We start from the raw sequence: 19431 nt of genomic DNA, 5'->3' as shown, positions 1-19431 counted from the left end.
GAGGATATACGCAGGGACATGAGGGATATATGCAGAAAGGACCCCTTAAGCCTATTTCCCCACAGCTGGGCACTGTTGGATGACTTTCATCTAGTGGTGTCCAAGAAGCCAAATCCCCAAGCTGACCCTGAGACCTGGAGTGCCAGCCAGCTTCTCCAGGCTCCCCACAAGTCCCTGAAGCCTTCCAAGTGGTTGCTGACACAGGCAACCACATTCTTTCTGAAGCCACCATCCACCCTTGCTTGTCATCCCTATTTTCTTTCTTTTTACATTTTTAAAGTAGTTACTAACTAAAAGGTCTAGAGACAACTACTATGGACTCAACTTAGCTTCTAAATAAATGGAAAGGGAAGCTATGCAACCCTTTCGTGGAGTCAGAAACAGACATTTCTCAATGAGGGGTGTCAAGGACACTCATGGGGCTTGGAAGGGGTCATACCTCTTCTTTTGTCTTCTTAGATAAAACCCTCAGCCAGTCTCCGATCATGCTGAGGACAGCTGCAAAGTAGGCAAGGCCAACAAGGATCCAAAACCACACCAGCGGCTTATACCACTCTCGGTAATTGATGCCAGCATTTCCCCCTGAAAATAACCAAATGGTACTTTAGCATGGTCAACGGTTGGTCTTCGCAGAGTAAACTCCAGTCCATGGAAGGAAATGTCATGTCCACGTCTAGTTCTAGGCCATTAGGCTTGCAGGGAACAAGACCCAACAGAAACTGGAGTCTGGCTTTGTAGCTTAATTTCTTTGACTCTTAACAACTAAAAATAACCCTTCATTCTAGAACAGAAAAATGCCGGTGGCCACCTTGAGTCATCTGACAGAGAATTGACTTCACAGGAAAAGTACTTTCAGATGCTGGCCCACCACCTATCATTTTGGTTTTCTCAAACTTCTCTGAATTCCCCTCATTAACAGAGATTCAATACTATGAGGGCTTGCACACACTAATAATCTCATCACTCAAGAAGCAAAGGCTGGAGAATCCACTGAAAGTTCAAGGCCAGCCTGACTACACAGTGAGTCCAGGGCTAAGCCAGAGATACATGGTGAAAATTTGACTCTGAAAAGGAGACAGGAAGATGAGTCAGGGAGAGGGGAGATGATTACAATGGCATGATGACACAGACAGACAGACAGACAGACAGAGTGAAAAGGAGTAGGAGGGGGAAGAAGGGGAGAGAACAAGAGGAAGAAACCAGAAAGAGGAGGGGAGGAGTTGGGAAAGGAGAAAGAAAATGAAATGAGAAGAGAGAAAGTACACACACACACACACACACACACACACACACACAATGCCAGATTTGAAATACTTGAAGTAATTTCCTTCTAAAGTTCACATGCATTAGAGATGAGTGCATGTGCAGAAGTAAAATTAAGTATAACAGCATTATTGAGACTTTGATTCATGAAATAGTGATTTGACGCTAAGTGAGGGATGGTGTTTACAGGCTGCTCATCCAGGGGTCAATTAGGCCAGGCAATTAGAATTACCATAGCCTAGAGCTAAACCATACCTGTGAGGGCATCTAGTTCAATCCCATCATTTTATAAATAAAGATTACAGTAAAAAAGAAATCCATCAAACCAAATTGGCCAGTTGCTTAATGGTATTGGCTAGCTGTTCCATTAATCGAAATGGTAATTTATTTCAAATAATAATCTTACTTATTTCAGCCTCATTGTTAGCACTGCTGATGGCACTCTTCACTCACTCAGAGAGCAGAAAAGGTGCCTCTAAGACAACTCATGGATGCTGCACTAACAATCAGGACACTGGGTAGCGAAATATTCCTAGCCTTGCCCACTGGGTTGTGGTTGTCACTGTGTCCTTCATCACTGAAGCTCTATGGTGACACTAGTTTGGAAAGCTTGATACAACCCACTGGGACCCATGGCTCTTAATAAAATCAAAACGAATCTGCAATACAACCATGAATTCTACTGCAGTAGGAACGGGGCTGGAGATGCGGCTCAGAGATAAGAGGACCTACACGGTGACTGTGACTCACATTGCAGGGGACTGGTCATCTTCCAAGGGCATCGGGCTGCACACGTGATGCACATATGTTCAGGAAAAATTTCATACACACCCAAAAACTAAAAAGTAAAAAATAATGATTCCAAGGTGTTGGGTCCCTCTTGGCTGAGGTTCAGCTGCCTTCGTTCTCCCCTGTAGCCAACTGTTTACAGGGTTGTGTAGTAAGCCCATTTCCTTAAGTTTGTCTTTCCCCTTTGGGCTAAGTAAATATTTACCTTTGCAAGTCACTAGCACCCAGCCAAGGCTGTGGCTGGTATGTGCTAGCCAACAATACAGGGCATGTCCCTCTGTGTAGCCTTTCATCAGCCAAGGCCAGAATCGCGAGCTCTGTATGTTCACAGTCAGGCTTGTGAAATAAAGCAGCAGCATCAGGCTGTCCCAAAGTGGGTCATCGGTAAAAGAAAGCGTCAACCAATCCTGAGTGGTTCTCTCCCACCCCCAGTTGAATTTCCAGTAGAGCCGATAACCTATTAGATCACAGTGACCATCAACTCTTGGTTATTTGAAATGTCCAGTAACATAAAATAATAGTTAACCCACATATCTGAAAGCTGTCTGGGTGGATTCAACCAGAGGTGTACCCAAAATTACTCCAAAAAACATGTCAGTATTAAACATGTACATGGCTTTTTATCCTCATTACTCCTTAAACAATACAGTAGGGTGACTATCTGCATAGCATTTTCTTTCCATTGAGTATTACATGCCATCTACATACAAATGGTTGAACATGCACAGGAGGCTGTGCACAAATTCTATGTAAACTTTCCATTGTTTTTATGAGGGACTTTGAGCATCTGTTGATTTTAGTATCTTCAGAGGTCCCAGGGCCCGTCCTCTAGAGGTCTATTTACAAATAACTGGGAAACTCCCCGAGTGCATTCTCCAGGCATGCAAATGCTGGGTTGACCCATGTGAGCTCTGAAAACTGCTTTAGAAGAAATTGGTTTGGGGGTTAGAAAAACAGCTCAGAGGTTAAGAACACTACTGCACAATAATGAGGACCAGAGTTCAAATACCAGCACCCACCTAAGAAGCCGGACATCCCACAAACGCCTGTTATCCCAGCTCCAAGCAAAGCAGAGACAGAAAAAAAAAATCACTGGGGGTTGCTGGCTTCTGGTCTAAGCAAGAAAACAGGAGCCCTACAATCTACACACACACACACACACACACACACACACACACACACACACACACACACACACACACGTGTGTTTATGTAAAAATAAGAACCTGGTCCATTCCAGTTAGCACTGTGCAGGTTAAGAGACCCTAGTTTATGGAGGCTTCTTTGTAAAGGAAATTGGATTTTATAACCACTAGTAAGGAAGACCCTCCCAAACAGTACAGATCCGAGGACAGTGTAGGTTACCCTTCCTGGAGGAATGAAATGTAAAGCGCCAGAATGTACAGATAGCTCAGTCCACAGGGAGTGGTAATAGAGACTAAAATACATAAACGGGCTTTGAGCCTTCCCCTCAGCTCAGCAGGCCACTCCCACGCTCCGAAGTGCTTTCTCTTTCCGTTCTCTGTGCTTGGCCCTGATCAACAGATTGGGCAGAGCAACTGCTTAGAGGGCAGAGTTCATCCCAAGTGCTCAGACTATCCATAGTCCTTGGGTCACTGATGCTAGAACACCCGTCGTCAACATCCCCCCTCTAAGTTGCCCTGTGACATGTCTAAAGGTGGTGGGAAGCAGCTCTTGGCTCATCTGCTCTCACAGGTATTTATTTTAGATCAGAACCTCAGCTGTTTTCCCTAGGGACCATCATCTATGGGTGACTTCTAAGGGATAACCTAAGTAGGCTTACAGACTGGACAGGCTGAAAGTTGCTCCTCGTCCTCCTCGTAGCTCGATTCCTCTCCCAAGCTTTAGGATTCCATCGAGAGTGCAGTGGTTGAGGACTGTGCAAAAGGAGAGGCTGAGAGTTCGGGGGTGTCTTACCTCTGGGGAGCAGAGACTCTTACTTCAGCATTAGCAGCTTTATCTGTTCATCACTGCAGATCAGTTAGCTATGCTAACTGTTCCTGAGTCTGATGTCTGCCTTTGGCTAATCGTGGTCTTTATCAATTGACTTAAGGAGCCTTAATACAGTTGAGAGGTCCAGGTTCAATGAAAACTTCACTTCACCCTTACATAATGCAATCATGCTAACACTAAGTCGGCATCCTGGGCCCGGCTTTTGTCTCAGGAAGGAAAATGATAGATAGATAGATAGATAGATAGATAGATAGATAGATAGATAGATAGGCAGGCAGACAGACAACTTGATGCTGCTTATATCACACTGAGTTAACAAACGTTGAGCCATTTTGTTTACTTCCTCTGCAAATACCTGTTACCATAATTTTGATTCTTTTGATCTGGACCCAGGGCCCTGGGATTGCTGGCCAGGCACATTAGAACTGAGCTAAATCCCCAATCTCTGACATCATTTTGAAGAGGACATCCAACAAATTGTTTTCCCCCAGGAAGGTGCAAGTGACTGGGTATGTCCAGGTGGCTTACCTGCAACAAAATCACCAAAGCCCACTGTGGTCAGAGTCACTACCACAAAGTAGATGGACTCCAGGGCGGTCCACCCCTCGATGTATTTAAAAATGACAGCAGGGATTGTCACAAACACGACGCAGCCAGCCAAGATGAAGAGAATAGTTGAGATGACCCGGATCTTGGTCTGACTCACTTGCTTTTTCTAGGGAGAGCAAAGGAATAAGAGGCATAGGCAAGTCAAAAGCAATATACTAGACTCAGAGGACAGGTACTAGGAATGGGTGCTATGTCCTTGTCCATGTGGTTTTTAACCTTTCTCCAGTCATAAGCAGCTATGTAGAAATCTGATAACACCTGTGGATTCCAGGCTAAGGGAATGCACACACAGAAGTTTCTAGGCAGTCTAGGAAGACCCTGAACTTGAAGTTGGACACTGCTTGTGCTTTGAATATCTCCTACATGGTTCTATTAATATGGCCCAGTTGTGATCTGAGTCACTGGTGTGACTGTATTTATTTCCCAAAAAGAGCTAACTTGCTGGCATTTTTCATGTGCTGGGGATCTACTGGGGACCTGACAGACTATTCACACACTGGCAGTGTCAAAAATGATTGGTTAGGGGAGGGAGAAATAGCATTGGTTTCTAAGAGGGAGTAGGGTCTTGCCTGTATTCTTCATGCCTCCCAAGAAAAGGAGAGAAAGCAAGAGGAAATAGAACCATAACAACAAAAATCCATCATCCCTCATTTGTGGTAGGGTCCAGCCAAGTTTACTCTGTCTCTTTATCTATTGTGGGACGTGCACTTCTCTAAGCACATGTTGAGCTAGTGCTGTGTCATTGTGTCTGTTGATTGTATCACCATATATCATAGGAGATGAGTTAGAGTGACAAGGTCCCTCTCTAAAAGATCAGTTGAAGCTTCCTTCTTCACCCACTTCAAAAGGAACCATCAGTACAAAAAAAATTTTTTAAAGTATGAAGCCTGGGGGTTATACTAATGCAAATAAATCACACCGGCCTTGTCCAAGGTAGATGTTGGGCATCCTTTGTAGGGCCCTCTGATGCACCATCATCTAACCTGGCCTTGCCTCTAATGGGATGATCTAAATCTTCTCCAGACTCCCAGAACTGGTGCTAGAGAAGATGACTCTGCCATCAGGGGACTTCAGCATCATTCAATGGCATAAATACATGAAATGGATGCTTAACACCAGACTTCATGGCCTGTCTGCACTGCCTAGGTTGATTTTGGCAAAACTAGGCAGCACTTTGGGGACAATGTATAAAATTCACTTCCCATTCATTGTCCCTGGTGTCTCTGAAGTCAAAGTATCTCAGAGCATGGAGAGGCCAATTGCATTCGTATTTCTCATTTTACTGATATAAAACAGACACCAAGAGGGGCTAAGGGACTTGCACAAAATGATGCTGCTAATGAGGGTCAGAGCCAAGATTAGAATTCTGATGTGATTAACTCTCGGCCCTGTGCTTAATGAGGGAAACAGCTCTCCAGGTTATTCAACAATTGATCTGCTCAAAGAAAATTGCCAAATAAAGTTAGCCCTCTCAAACACAAGACACAAAATGCAATTCTTCTGAGGAACAGATCATCTTGTGTCCATTATAGGAAGACTGGGGATTTTAAAAAAAAATGATCAGTGTGTAAACTCTTTGGGCAAAGCTAAGGAAATACAGTGCAAGTTGCCCCCACCCCCACCCCTGACTTCTCAAAGGGCAATTAGCATATAAAGTAGGAGTGGGGATAGGCAGCTTTAATCTGTATGCCTGTCTCCTCATATCTTCAGGAAGGTCTTCTGAAAAATATATATCTAATGATACTGTTTATATAGCATGAAAGTATCTTTCCCTAGAAGTGTCACAATAGAAATTGGTTCCCTGAGAACCATGGGGGATACTGTATCCACTTCATGAATCCCCGCTGTGTTGAATGGGAGAGCCTTGGGAAAGAGCAGCTTAGCCCTTTGACAACCCAGGAACTTACTAGTCTGGTTCAGTTCATAGACATGCACAGAAAGTGCAGAGCCCAAGAGTGGATTCCATGGCAGATTGTTATGTTCATCTAATTGCTGGCAAGGAGATTATCATTCCCCCCTTTCTACAAATCGCCCTCCTCAAATGCATAATGAAATTAAAGTGTATTAAATGTTTGTGTGGCATTAAGTTCCAAATCAGGACGTGCACACAACCCTCATCTAAATGAGGATGTGGTTGGCAAAGAAGGGTGGTGAGTCTGTGGGAAGCTGAAGATCTACCCAACCTCTCCTGAGACGGGCACAGGCAGGTTTGCTTGACGGAGAAGTAAGAACATAGCAAAGGCTGGGTGCCTCTGTCCTCATGGCAGGGCCTCTCAGAGGGTTCACTGGCAAGGTAAACATTTCTCTTTCTGCTTCCTGCCCACACTGATCAGAGCACTCCTGAATTCCTGGGAGTGATGCTCAGAAAAATGCTTGCAACACTTCATTGGCTGGCTGGATGTGGGGTTTGAGCAGACATGATGAGGCTGTGGTGTTCTGACCCAGTCTTGCTTCCTTTCCTCTGTAGACTAGGACAGAGGCAGCTCCTTCAACAGATACTATTAGGAAATACCTAGGAGACACTGTTAGAAAAAATTTAACTCTTATATCCAGCCAGCTGACTACAGGAACTCTTGAAGAACTCAAAATCTATCTCCCTGTCTGTGCAGTTCTGCCAAGAAAGACTCAAGCTTCATAAGTAGGAGGAAGGTCCCAGCTTGGAGAGGAATGTGTGTAAGCCACTCGTTCCATTTACCTACTTCAGACCTCAAGAGGCCAAGCCCCATGTCCAATTACTTACTTGTTTTTCTGTTTACAGAAACAAGGTTATTTTAGTAAGCTTGCAGATATTTTTGTTCATCGGCTGCTTTTTTAAAATTTGATTTTCACTACTTTGTAATAATACCTACACTTCTTCCAGTTTCTGTGTGATTTCTTAGAATTCTGACATACATTTTCCAGAGTGTTTTGTCTGCCTTAGGAGTATTTTTAGCATGCATTTTCAGCCTGGACATCAGAGATTTTATTCAAAGATATTGCCACAAAAATGCTAGAGACAGGAGCTAGATGTACAGAGCCCTCCTTTATGGTGTAGTTGGTCTTTGTTGAAATTCAAACATGTCACCATGCGAGTACAATCAAACCTAGGATAATTTCTCCCAGTGGAACAATAGTAGGCACCATCTTGCTGAAGATTGGGTTTTTATTTTCTCTTCATGTTTTCTGCCAAGATTTCTTCTAAAAGGTCTACTTATAACTAATAGTTTCAACATTATAGCAAACAGCCACAAAGCACTGTAACTCTAGAAGCTTAAGAGAAGGTGTTTGAACACCATTGTCTATGATCTCCATGGTAGAGACACGCTAAGCATGCTACTGAGATTATATAGAAAACTCTCCAGGAAAACCACATACAAGAAACACCTAGAGTTCAAATAAACAAATAGGATATATATATATATATATATATATATATATATATATATATATATATATATATAGAGAGAGAGAGAGAGAGAGAGAGAGAGAATATATTTATATGAGTTACAATAAGTCTTACACTAAGGTTTTGCCATGCAAAGCTTTTTCTTATATGAAATGACACTTTTTTATCACTGGGGCTAATGAAAACTCTGTGATAAAGAAAAATTTGCATTCATAAATGATAATATTCTTATTCCACAACAGGAAGACCATTTTGAATTCATTTATTGAATCAAAAGTCATGGAAAAGAGACCCCCCCATGACCTTTTCAATAAATTATAGAAGTTCTGTTGTCTTCCATCATTAATATACACCATGTGACATTAACCTACATCAGTTAATTGAACAGTTCGGTAATGAAACAATGCTGGTATCCAAGTATTGGAGCCCGAAGGGAAATAATAAAACAAACCCTCCTTGGCGACTTCCAGGATACCTACCAAATGCTGTAGATTTGAAATTGGTGCCTCCGGGCCTTTTCTTTCTTTCTTTCTATTTTTAAAGAATAAAGTTCTGTTGGGTCCCAAACTCTTATATAGTTTTCCAACAGATGGGAACCAGGGGGCTGACTTTGTCCAAGATGTTAACTCTGTATCTGGCTGTCTGCATCTCCACAAGTTTTGCATGGTCTCTGCAAAGGTATCCATAGTTGCCATGAGCTCACATGACCATTTATGTGTCTTAATCTTTCTGGATAATTGCTAGAAGCACTCTGATTTCTTAGAAAGATCTTGCACTGTCCTTTTGGAGATATGCATATTTAAATTCTGGTGACATCATCAAAGCAATTGGGTCATCTCTTAGCCGCTTACTTTTTAAAAGCACATTAATCAGAATATCCATGTCAAATTCTCTGGGCTTTAAATTTTTGTGGAAAATATATTTTCCATTTTCACATTCATTGACACCCCTTTTTCTGTCAGAGGTTTTTTTTTTTTAAATCTAACTCCACTCTTTTTATTCATTTTTTCTTTTTCTCACTCCAAACTACATGGCAGAGGGTATGTTTTCTCAATACATTTGTTGTGTGACATTTCCTAGGGAGGTAAACATCTATTTGCCTCAGAAAGGGCACCAACAGTTCCAACAGGAAAAAAAAAAAAAAAAAAAAAAAAAAAAAAAAAAAAAAGTTCCTTACATGTCTGGCTTAGTAAACCAGTAAGGAATATAGGTGAGAGATGCTTTTAGGACCATGGATAACTCCAAAAGAAGCTACATCACCAAAAAGCCCACCCCAGCATAGCTGACAGCTCACAAAAGGTGCCTCTCTGTAATAACCTGCAAGATGCTCCTCCAATTGCAAATGCTCCTATAGCCTCACAGAGAAGCTCTATGAATCTTCTAAGTTTCCGGAGCTTCCTGTTCTTTCAGGTTTCCTCAGCATCCTGACAGATTTGAATTGCTTGGAGAGTCTTAGGAACTTCCCTCCTCCTTTCAGCAGGGAATGTTTCAATTCAGAGGAAATAGCTACACGTGTTCTTTTATAAAAAATTTCCTTATCCTCTTCAGACAAGTTTTTCAGCATTGGATTTTTCCTGCTTTATTTTTGTGGGATGTTTTGGGGGTTTTTGTCTTTGTAATTCTAACATGGAATTGTCGAGCTTTTGCAGTTGTTCGTACATCTTTGCATTATTTTTCACACAACCTGTCTTAGGTCCATACCTCTTCCAACTGGGCATCAAAGTTACAATCATCCTCTTTTGAAGGACGTAGGCCTGGGGTCGCCAGCACAGAGCATGTTGGAAAGCTTATTCCATTTATAGGTTGCATGTGTGTTTGCTTCTTTATAAATTAAAATTTGGCTATCTTCCATCTGTTCTTCATTACAAGTTACTGTGGGGTGAAATATCCTTGTTTTTTCTACCAATAGTTGTATGGTATGCTAGCAGTGTGGCAGCCATGAGGTTTTCACTACAAACATGTTGGAGAGTAGGGTCATCACTAGCATCCATGATATTTGAATCTGCACCATGTTCTAGCAGAATAGACACATGTTCTCCTTGCTGATACATAGCCTCACTATAAGTAATGTAACAGCCATATCAATGACACACACTTCATTTCTATTGAAAGCACATCTATACTAATTGTTTGTATGGCATAGTGCAAAATAGTCCTTTCTTCCATCCTGACCATTTCACTCGGTCTCCATTCATGATGTCTCACTTGCATAGGACCGCCAGCTGGCAAACTGGCCTTCTCAGAGAAGCATTGCTTCCTTGTGCTGGGATATAAAACACAGATCCTCGGGATCCGTCTCTCGGCTTCCTTTTTCTTTACTTCCTTCATATACAAGGCGGGACTCTGATCATGGTCTTCAGCACCCTTTTTTGTGGAATCAGTCCAGAGCAGCAGCACAGTAGGGGCTTTCTTCTAAGTCCTACCCACTGCTTTTGTGTTCCTTTATGTATTTATGTATGTATGTATTATGTATTTTTGTTGACCTTGGATGTGTCCTAATAGCAGATCAACACTTTCAATGAATGAAGCTAAAACTTCTCAGGCGGCCTTCTCTGAATGAGATGACCTAGGACTTCCCAAGCATGCTCAGTTCCATCTGTTCTAATTGTACTCTGAGACTGTGGCCAGGGTAGCCTCTGGAGTCCCAGAGACCTAGGCTAGGGTTTCAGTGAAGGGGAGGAAGAGAAGACAAAGGCCAGTTGAGGACAGAGGAGCACATTAGGGCAGGGGACAGTGCAGCTGGGGCTCCGGAAAGACTTTAATTCAAAATTTCAAAAGTTAGTGTCTGCTAACCTTTGGAAATAAATAGTTATTGGAACAGATGGTCTGTATTGAAAATTCAATCTTTTCAAAACCTAATTATGAGTACTTTTATACACAGTGGGCTGTGCTACTTGTAAAAGATGTGGCAGAAGTTGGGGTGGGAGAGGAAGGAGGATGAAGAAAGGAGGAGCTGGGAGAGGGAAGCAGAGAATAATGAAAGAGGAAGAGCAGAAGAGAGAGAGAAGGAAAAGGGGGAAACAGAAAAGTGGGAAGAAGGAGGATAAAGGAATACAAGAGAGAGACAAGAAAAGGGAGAGGAGGGAAGGAAGACAAACTGGAAGGGGAGGAAGAAGGGGAAAAAGGAGGGGGAGGGGAGAAAGGAGGGAGACAGCAAAGTTAAATAGTTCTTCCTTCAGATATACATTGTCTACTGGTCCCAGGTCGGGAGCACTTGAGTGTGACTGAAACCTTTAAAGGTGCCGTAAGTATCCATGGTATCTTGCCTTAGTATTTACTGAAGTGCCTAAGGACACATCAGAGAAAATGGAGAAAGGAGTAAATGATAGGGGTCAGGGGCACTGTTCTTCGTGTCCTCTGGAGTGTCACCTACAGTGGTTGCTCCTTACATCTCTGTTAGCCAAACATGCAGAAGCTTGAACCCAGAGGCCAGTACATTCCATATACATACAGGGAAATCATTCAGATCCCACCTCGGTGGAAGAAAGGTCATCTTCTCTAGTTGAGATGTGAAAGGAAAGAACAGGAAACCTACTGAGAAGAACCATATCTGCTGATTACCTAACAATCTGAACTGATCTTTACCTATCCACCAATATTTGCCTATCCAAATTTTAAATTTATTCTATACACATTTTGGCAGCATCATGCCCCTCCCCAAATAATGCTGCCGCAACAATGACCCAGACAGCTAACAAAACTTAAGACTAGGGTCATTTTGCTAAGCACTGTACTGTAGATAAATAGGGCACACGAACCTAGAGGAATAGGTACCTATTTCTCACAAAGGATGTGAGGTTCCAGCCACCACAACACACATGGCTGCTGTGGCCTTACTCTGGCCCAGGAACTCTAGCTTGGGCTCTTCTTTTCAATTTGGGAACAAGATTTCCCCAAGAAGATATCCCAACTCTGGTTTTATATTAGGAAACCAATCTGTTCACAGAGAAATCATATTCAACAATATTGAGAGGAGACATTAACCTTCAAGTTTTTAAAGATTTGTGTATTTTTTTTAGAAGTTGGTTCATCAATCTGTTGCAAATCCTGTTACCCACTATAAGGCTTAAAATGCTCTTGACGCCAGGACTCATGTCTCCACAGACTCCTGACCTAGTGATGACTCGATATCACGCCTTCCGGAGAAGCACTTCGGTTAAAGTTGATCCCGGTTGAATGACTGGTGCCTTATATGCTGTCATGGTTGAATTTTCTCGCCAGCTCCAGAACAGTGCAGCTGATGCTAGGCTTGGAAAAGCCTTTGGAGCTAGCTTCATTGCATCCGGATGTCGAATGGCACCAAGAAACTCAAACCATTGGCCCATGGCCTTCTTCAATTCTTTCTCCATTGTTAGGAAAAGAGGAATTTCCACAGCTACATGCGGGAGCGCCAGTGTTCCATCCATGCATTGGTCCAGATATAGCTTAGTGGTTGTGTAGGTGGTCATCTGAGCATACGATGCTACCATCCGAACTTGCTCCATCATCTCTTTCCCAGGACTGACAAATTGGGTCTGAAGCATCCCGAGTAGCAGGTTCCCTGCCCATGGTTGTGAGTTGATCCGATCCACTGCTGGACCTGGGTTGTACATACTCAGGTGATTAGCAGATTCCCCATGGCCTGCTTTCCCAAGTGTCACCATTAGTGTTTTGAACTTTCTCATGTTTTGCTTGGAGCTGCGATGGATCTTTTCAGATGTTCCTATTGCTACTCCAATGAGCATTGTGCAGCAATGACCCAGTAGAGATGACATCTCCATTGATGTAATAGATCGATCCTTAAAGTTCTCCATCTGAAGAGTTAGTGTAGACAATGCAAGACCGTCCTTGGTTTGGACCAGAGTAGCTAGCACTACTTTGTGGGACACCTGCAGCATTCAGTGTTTCCCAGAGGCCAGGAATGAGGTATCATGAGAACACAAGACTTGGGGTTGCCGGATGGAACTTAGCTCGGTGATCATGATTGAGCAATGACAGGGTGTTGATGTCCATCTCTTTCCGCCTGCCTATTCCTGGGTGAGGGTCAGTGGAGTCTGCTGGGTATGGCTTTAAATCCCCTGGGAGCTTGAATAGAATTTCTAGCTCTACCAATTCTGTCTCCACCTCCTCTTCCTCTGGTGTTGAGACCCACACTGCCCCTCGCTTGGGGGCCACTATGTCCCCACCCAAGCTGCTGCTCTGGTCCGAGGGTCAGGGTCTAGCAAAAGAGAGAGTGAGGATGGAGAGGAAAGAGACTCGAAGAATGGAGACAAGACAGGGTGTGATCTAGTCTCTAGTCTCATTTATTGCAAAGAAATCCTGGGTATTTATAAGCACAAGCAGGAGAACACAGCTGAAGACACTTTACCACGTGCACCTTGCAGGGTATATGGCTCAAGATGGCTACAAAGATGATAGCCACTTTCTGCTAGGAGTCGGCTCCCAACACTCTGGAAACGGCATTTCTGCCACAACATGGGCAGTCCTTTGTGAGGAGCCTCATTTGCCATTAAAAGATGGCGCAGGCTTCTGCTTCCTGGTTCTTCACGGAAGCTTTACTTGAGAATGCGCCTGCGCATGGTGCGAAAACCGAGTATGACAATTGGATGAAAGATTTGAGCCAATGAGGGATCTGCATGTCTCCCAAAGCTCTATTTAAGCAGCGGGCTTTCTGAGCTCGGCGTCCTTCCCCTTCTCACCATCATGAGAGCTGTTCAATAAATGCTGTCAGAAGAATCCTGAGTGTGGCGTTCTCCTTATCGGCAAGGCTGTGTGCTACAGTCCTTCACTTCAATCTACCTGTCATGATGTAAGATAGTTTGTTCCAGGATTTGTGTATTTTAAGTGTATGTCTGTTTGGTCAACCCTTATTGGTTGCTATTTGTAATGACAAAGAAGGAACACAATTTATCGGGTTCTTTCAAAGACCCAAATCACCCCAACTATCCTCTACGAGTACACTCTGGTACTACAGTTCTTTTGGGTTTTGAAGCACAGTTATATCCAGCCCCTGTCTCAGAGTCACCTTGCACCTTACAACAGATTGGCCAACTTGGTGCTCCTCTTGGTTTAACAGTACCAAGTTTTATTTAAGAGTTTGGGGCTTGAGAGATGGCACAGTGGTCGAAGCACACTGGCTGTTCTTTCAGAGGATCCAGGTTTAACTCCCAGCATCCATGTGGTAGGTCACAACCAACTGTAGCTCCAATTCCAGAGGATCTAACACCACCTCTGCCCTTCAGGGACAGGAGGCCACAAGTACACAGACATACACACATGCAAAACACCCCTCCATGTTAAATTTTAAAAGAGCTTGGATTATTCTATGAAAGAGGAAAGAAGATGGAATATCTACCATGGTCTCACTTGGGGAAATGACTTCCCCTCTTTAAATTGCAGGTGTTCACCAGAAAGAAACAGGGATTGTCATTAAGCTGGTTGTAATTGAGATTGCACCAGATCTCCTGATAAGGTGGGAATTGAGAAAGCCCTGGGCCCTGTCAGAGCTATCTAGGAAAAATAAGAACCCTGCCTGGGAGCTGGAATGGTGTGCAGAGCAGTGACTTCGGCCATAAAGCAGGCGTAACACTTACCGGCTAAAGTCAAACATCCACTCGTAAGGCGGTGAGTTACCTAAGGGCACTTTACCTTCTCCCTGTCCATTTCTTAGCACGTGACAGATGCCAAAACCACCAAGAGCAATCAGCAAGTGTTAGAGGTCAGCATCTTAGCATCCACACACTCCTCAGCCCATGCTGAGGTGTGGAGGGAGGTTATTTCTGAGCTTTCCAGTGGGCTGCCCCATCCATTACATGTCCAAGAATTAAGGTAAGTGAGAAACTTGTCTGGTGGTAGATTTGTGGGAAGCTTCTATTCTAGCATCAGACAGATTAAGAGTGAAACAAAAACAGAAAATAATGCCTTGGAGTTATCAGTAGATGAGGGTCGCCCCCACCCCTGCCACCCAATTTCTTCCTACCCTTTCTTTCCCTTCCTCTGCTTTTCTTCTTTCTGCTTTAGTTTCTTGCTTTCTAGACAACAATTCTTAGTTATGAGCACACGAGCCTGCTTGGGAACATAAAATTACTCTCTTGTTTAACCACTTCTTTGCAAAGGACTAGAAAAGGAGAGCCTAAAGACAAAAGAAGAAGAAGAAAACCCATTAGGCCTTGTTAATGCTCACCTCATATTAGAACAATTAGAAAAGGACATTTGCCTGACCCTAGTGAAGCCCAGCCTTCAGTCGACTTAGTGGCCACCACTGATGCAGTTCTAAGCCACTAAGCCAAGTGAGTACCATGTTGTGACAGAACTGAGTTGACAGGACTTTTAGTTGTTTTGTTGTCAACTCTTTCTTTGGATTTCCTTCCTCAGTCTGGTGAAAGAGATCTCTACCCAGTATAGAAACTAAAAGGACTTGGAGCTATGAGAGGACTCTCCCGGGATCAGTGTAGAACATGTAGGGCTTCCACAGTAGAGAGGATTGGGGGGCGGCCCTGAGCACATCATTTCGTGTTGGGTAAGAAGATCAGCAACCACATGAATGACTTACTTTCTGGGGCTGGTGGCCAGAACAGCGCTGTCATGATGTCCCATTTCAGAGGAGTCACCATGGTACTTCTAACCAGCAACAGCAGTAACATCACCACCACCACAATCACCACCACCATCACCACCATCACCACCGTCACCTGCATTGAAGGGCTGGCTCTCTGACAGGTCCAATCGTGGCTAATGTGTCATAGGTCTTGCCTTTCCCCTCCCTTGCTAAACTGTTAGATTACACTCCTAAAGCTAGCCCCCACCCCCCAAGGTCCAGCAATCAAAACTCATTGTTTGGCTACCCTGGCTACCCTGTCCAGTCAGGACTTACCAACTCACCCAGCACAGGTTTCCCCTTTTCTCCTTAAAAATTCACTGGCTGCAAGCCTTAGCCTGATCCAGAGGCAGCCCCATTCCCCACCCCCACTTGTCCCTCTGGGGTAACAAATCTCCAACACCAGCAATTGAGGCTACACTGTCTTGCTGAACAGACCCAGCTCTGGCTTCTGCTGGGACCAACAGGAACCACTCTTCTGGTCCGGGTCCCTTCCATTTAATTCTCCAGGCTTCCTGGGATTTAATAGCTGTCTAAGACCTCTGCTCAAAGTGTTCTTTTTTTTTTTTTCTTTTTTCTTTTTTTTTTTTCCTGTGAAACATGCCTGTCTGTTATTCCCTTATCGCCAGGTAAGAACTCGCCAGGGATACAGTAATGTCAGGTTGTCTCCAAAGACAAACTGGCCAGTTTGTGGATTACATGAGACTATTGCATTAGGCCATGAGGAGAAGATTTCTTCAAAAAAATCATTTTCTGATTAACACCCCCAGGCCCAGACAGCTCCCAAAAATCAAACACTTGGCCATTGTCCTTAGGCAGCCTGAGTTTCAAGAAACCAATGTAATGGAATTTCTAATACCTGGCTTCTTTCCAATTAAACGTTTTCCTGGAGGAAATTTGTTTTTTGTTTTTTTGTTTTTTGTTTTTATCTTCTGTTTAAATTACCTCGTTTTAAACTAAGCTGCTTGCCTGTAACTGCCGCTTCTGGAGGTCAAGGGGGAAGCTGGCTTCAGTCATTTGGAGGCAGATTCCCCCCACTGGCATACCCACAGTTCTGCACTCTGAGAACAGCTGGAGCTACTGCCAGATGTGATATGACCTGTGTGGGTATCACACCCCTGTGCATTTCTGACTCTTAGGACAGCACAGTTAAGAGACACAGCTGATCTCAGCTGTTTTGTGCCAGGGTTGTACCCTTTTGAGACCTAGAATTGTAGGAGCACTGTCCTCTTCCCAAAGGCAAGCAGGGAAGTCACACCTCCTGCTGAGACACAAGGGTCTGGCTATCTGTGGAGTCCAAATGCTAGCATTGTCTAGAAAGGTCAGTGGGCAGAGCAGAGCTAGGCCAGCCAGAAGGAGCTGGAAAGAGCAACCACCAGCATATACACTGACCAGTCCTGCAGAAACCAGAGGCTAGTGGGATGTGTAAGGGAGTGCAAGAAAAGGGTAGGGTACCTGTTTCCTGGTACTTATGAAATCCCTGAACCTAGGCCAGATGTAAATACAAAGAAAAATGACTCGTGCCATTCCCCACATGTTAGCCGATGCCCTCTTAGAACAAACCATGTCCCCGTGGCTTTATTTTCATCTTGGCACCTCTCTTCATGATGATCATATTTTGTCTTTCTAACCTTTGTAGGTAAGAGAAAAGAAAAAGGGGGAGAGAGTGAAAAGTGCATCGGGCAGGGCGGAGCCAGGAGTAGAGAAGGGAAAGATGGCATGACCTCGAGTGTTTCTCCAGAAACAACAGAAAATGCTATCAAAAATCACATTGTCTCCTATAGAAAGGGTGATGGCTGCATCCCTGAGGGAAAACTAGAAGAAATGTGTGCTTCCTGCAGTACAGGGAGAAAGACAATCCTTGTCTGGGCCTTCAGAATCCTAGGAACATGTGCCAAGGGTAGTGGCAGAAGACTGTGGGTACCTGGTCTTCTTCCAATGCAATAATTGCATCCTGCCTGCTCTTCTGGGTCATCTCCTCTTCCTACAGATTGGCAGCGCCTCCTCCTGTGCGAAGCTGATGGGGAGCCCTGTGGCTTATGTACACCTACAGGGTTTCTCCACACCCCAATCTGTAACCACAGTGACTCTGCCCTCTGCTCTCTGGAGGGTTGCACTGTTCATTGATACCCAAACACCATGCCAGTGTGGGGGTCTGTGCCCTCTGTTCTTCAAGTCTTCTTTTTTTAATGTAGTAGATTTAGGTTTATGGAAAAACTGAGGAGAGGAAAGCACATTTCTCTCCATGTTTCCACACAAACCAAGCCTCTCCCAATATTCCTACCAGAGTGGAAAGTCTGCTACAACTGATTATTCTGCAGTGACCTATCAGTTACACAAGGGTCATTGTCTACACCAGGGATCATTCCTGACTGGTGGTGTGTAGAGGGAAGACATAAATAATGGCATGCATGTGTCCACCATTATGGTATCACAGAAATACTGTATTTTCCCAACCTCCTTGCCACCCCTGCCCATGTGCACGTGCACACTCACACGCGCACGCGCACACACACACATTGATTGGTCTTGTGCTGACTTTCACTTGGTAACCACCATGCACATCTCTTGTGTGTCTCGTTGTGGCTTCATAGCGTTGTGGGGTTTTGTTTCTGTTTTGCTTTGCTCTTTAAATGATATTCCATCTGTGGGACATTTTTGATGGTTATCAGATAAAACAGGACAGGCACGTGCTGTTCACTCCTTAAAGCACACTCCAGCCTTACCCTCCTGCAGGAGAGGTGTGCCACCACCCTATTGGTAAAGTTAGCATTTCTTCCTCTGTTGTGTTCTGTGAGGTTCCCTGTCAGTGGGGCTGCTCAGTCTGCTTTGCTATCTCTCTTTTGTCTGTCTGTCTCCTTATTACACAATGCACAGCTTCATCTGTGTGTCCTCAGTGCTCCGAGTACCAGATCTATCTTTATGCTCCTTGTACTGGCTAGTTTTATGTCAACTTGACACAAGCCATGAGGAGCAAGCCAGTAAGCAGTGTTCCTTCACAGCCTCTGCATCAACTCCTGCCTCCAGGTTCCTGTTTGATTTCCTGCCCTGACTTCTCTCCATGATGGACTGCAATCTTCATGTGAAATAAACCTTTCCTCCCCAAGTTGCTTTTGGTCATGAAGGGTTTTTTGGTTTTTTGTTTTTTGGTTTTTTGGGGGTTTTTTTTTGGGGGGGGGGTTGGTTTTTTGGGTTTTTGATTTTTTGAGACAGGGTTTCTCTGTATAGCCCTGGCTGTCCTGGAACTCACTCTGTAGACCAGGGTGGCCTCGAACTCAGAAATCTGCCTGCCTCTGCCTCCCAAGTGCTGGGATTAAAGGCGTGAGCCACCACTGCCCGGCTGGTCATGAAGTTTTATCACAGCAATGAGAAGCCATAATAAGACACTTATTCCCCCTTAGTTTTAGTTCCTGGAGAAAATGTGAGCATAAAATAATCTATGAAACAAAAAACTATGCATCCAGTAAGAGATAAACTGTTAAGACTTTCTCATGTGTAATTCTAGCTAAGGATATTTGATAGAGAAGCATAGTCATGTCGATGCACATGGACATTATGTCTCTCTGAATGATACTCAAGAGGGAGATGCACCAAGGGGAGGGGCTTAGCCTTCTCACCCTGGCTGTTTACTGAAGAACAGACAAATGCGCCCATTCCCAGAAGTTACTCAAGGGCTTTCTGGAAGCGTGGAACACTCTAAGGGGTGGCTCTAAATCTGGCCAAATATTTGTGGTTGTCACAACTGTGTCACACTCTGCCACAAATTATAACTCTTCCATATTTTGTAGTTCTGAGCATGCCACTGAGCCAAGAACCCCACTCTCTTATCTGCAAA

General features: G+C 44.0%; 1 protein-coding gene across 5 annotated transcripts in view; it reads right to left on the bottom strand.

Moving 5' to 3' along the window:
• Positions 1-19431, bottom strand: part of Kcnk10 (potassium two pore domain channel subfamily K member 10) — a 133168-nt gene that overhangs the window by 7232 nt on the left and 106505 nt on the right. For 4 of the 5 annotated variants that reach the window (XM_076921462.1, XM_076921463.1, XM_076921461.1 and 1 more), the window contains exons 5-6: positions 4555-4741; positions 440-582 (exon numbers count right to left, since the gene is read on the bottom strand). In XM_076921462.1, the coding sequence (XP_076777577.1) occupies positions 440-582; positions 4555-4741 (330 nt within the window). The remainder of the gene's footprint in view (positions 1-439; positions 583-4554; positions 4742-19431) is intronic. The other variant, XM_076921465.1, reaches the window with a different exon arrangement.

This window comes from Arvicanthis niloticus, chromosome 23 (assembly GCF_011762505.2).
Source record: "Arvicanthis niloticus isolate mArvNil1 chromosome 23, mArvNil1.pat.X, whole genome shotgun sequence".
Taxonomy (NCBI): Eukaryota; Metazoa; Chordata; class Mammalia; order Rodentia; family Muridae; genus Arvicanthis; species Arvicanthis niloticus.
This window is presented reverse-complemented; position numbering and strand designations above follow the sequence as displayed.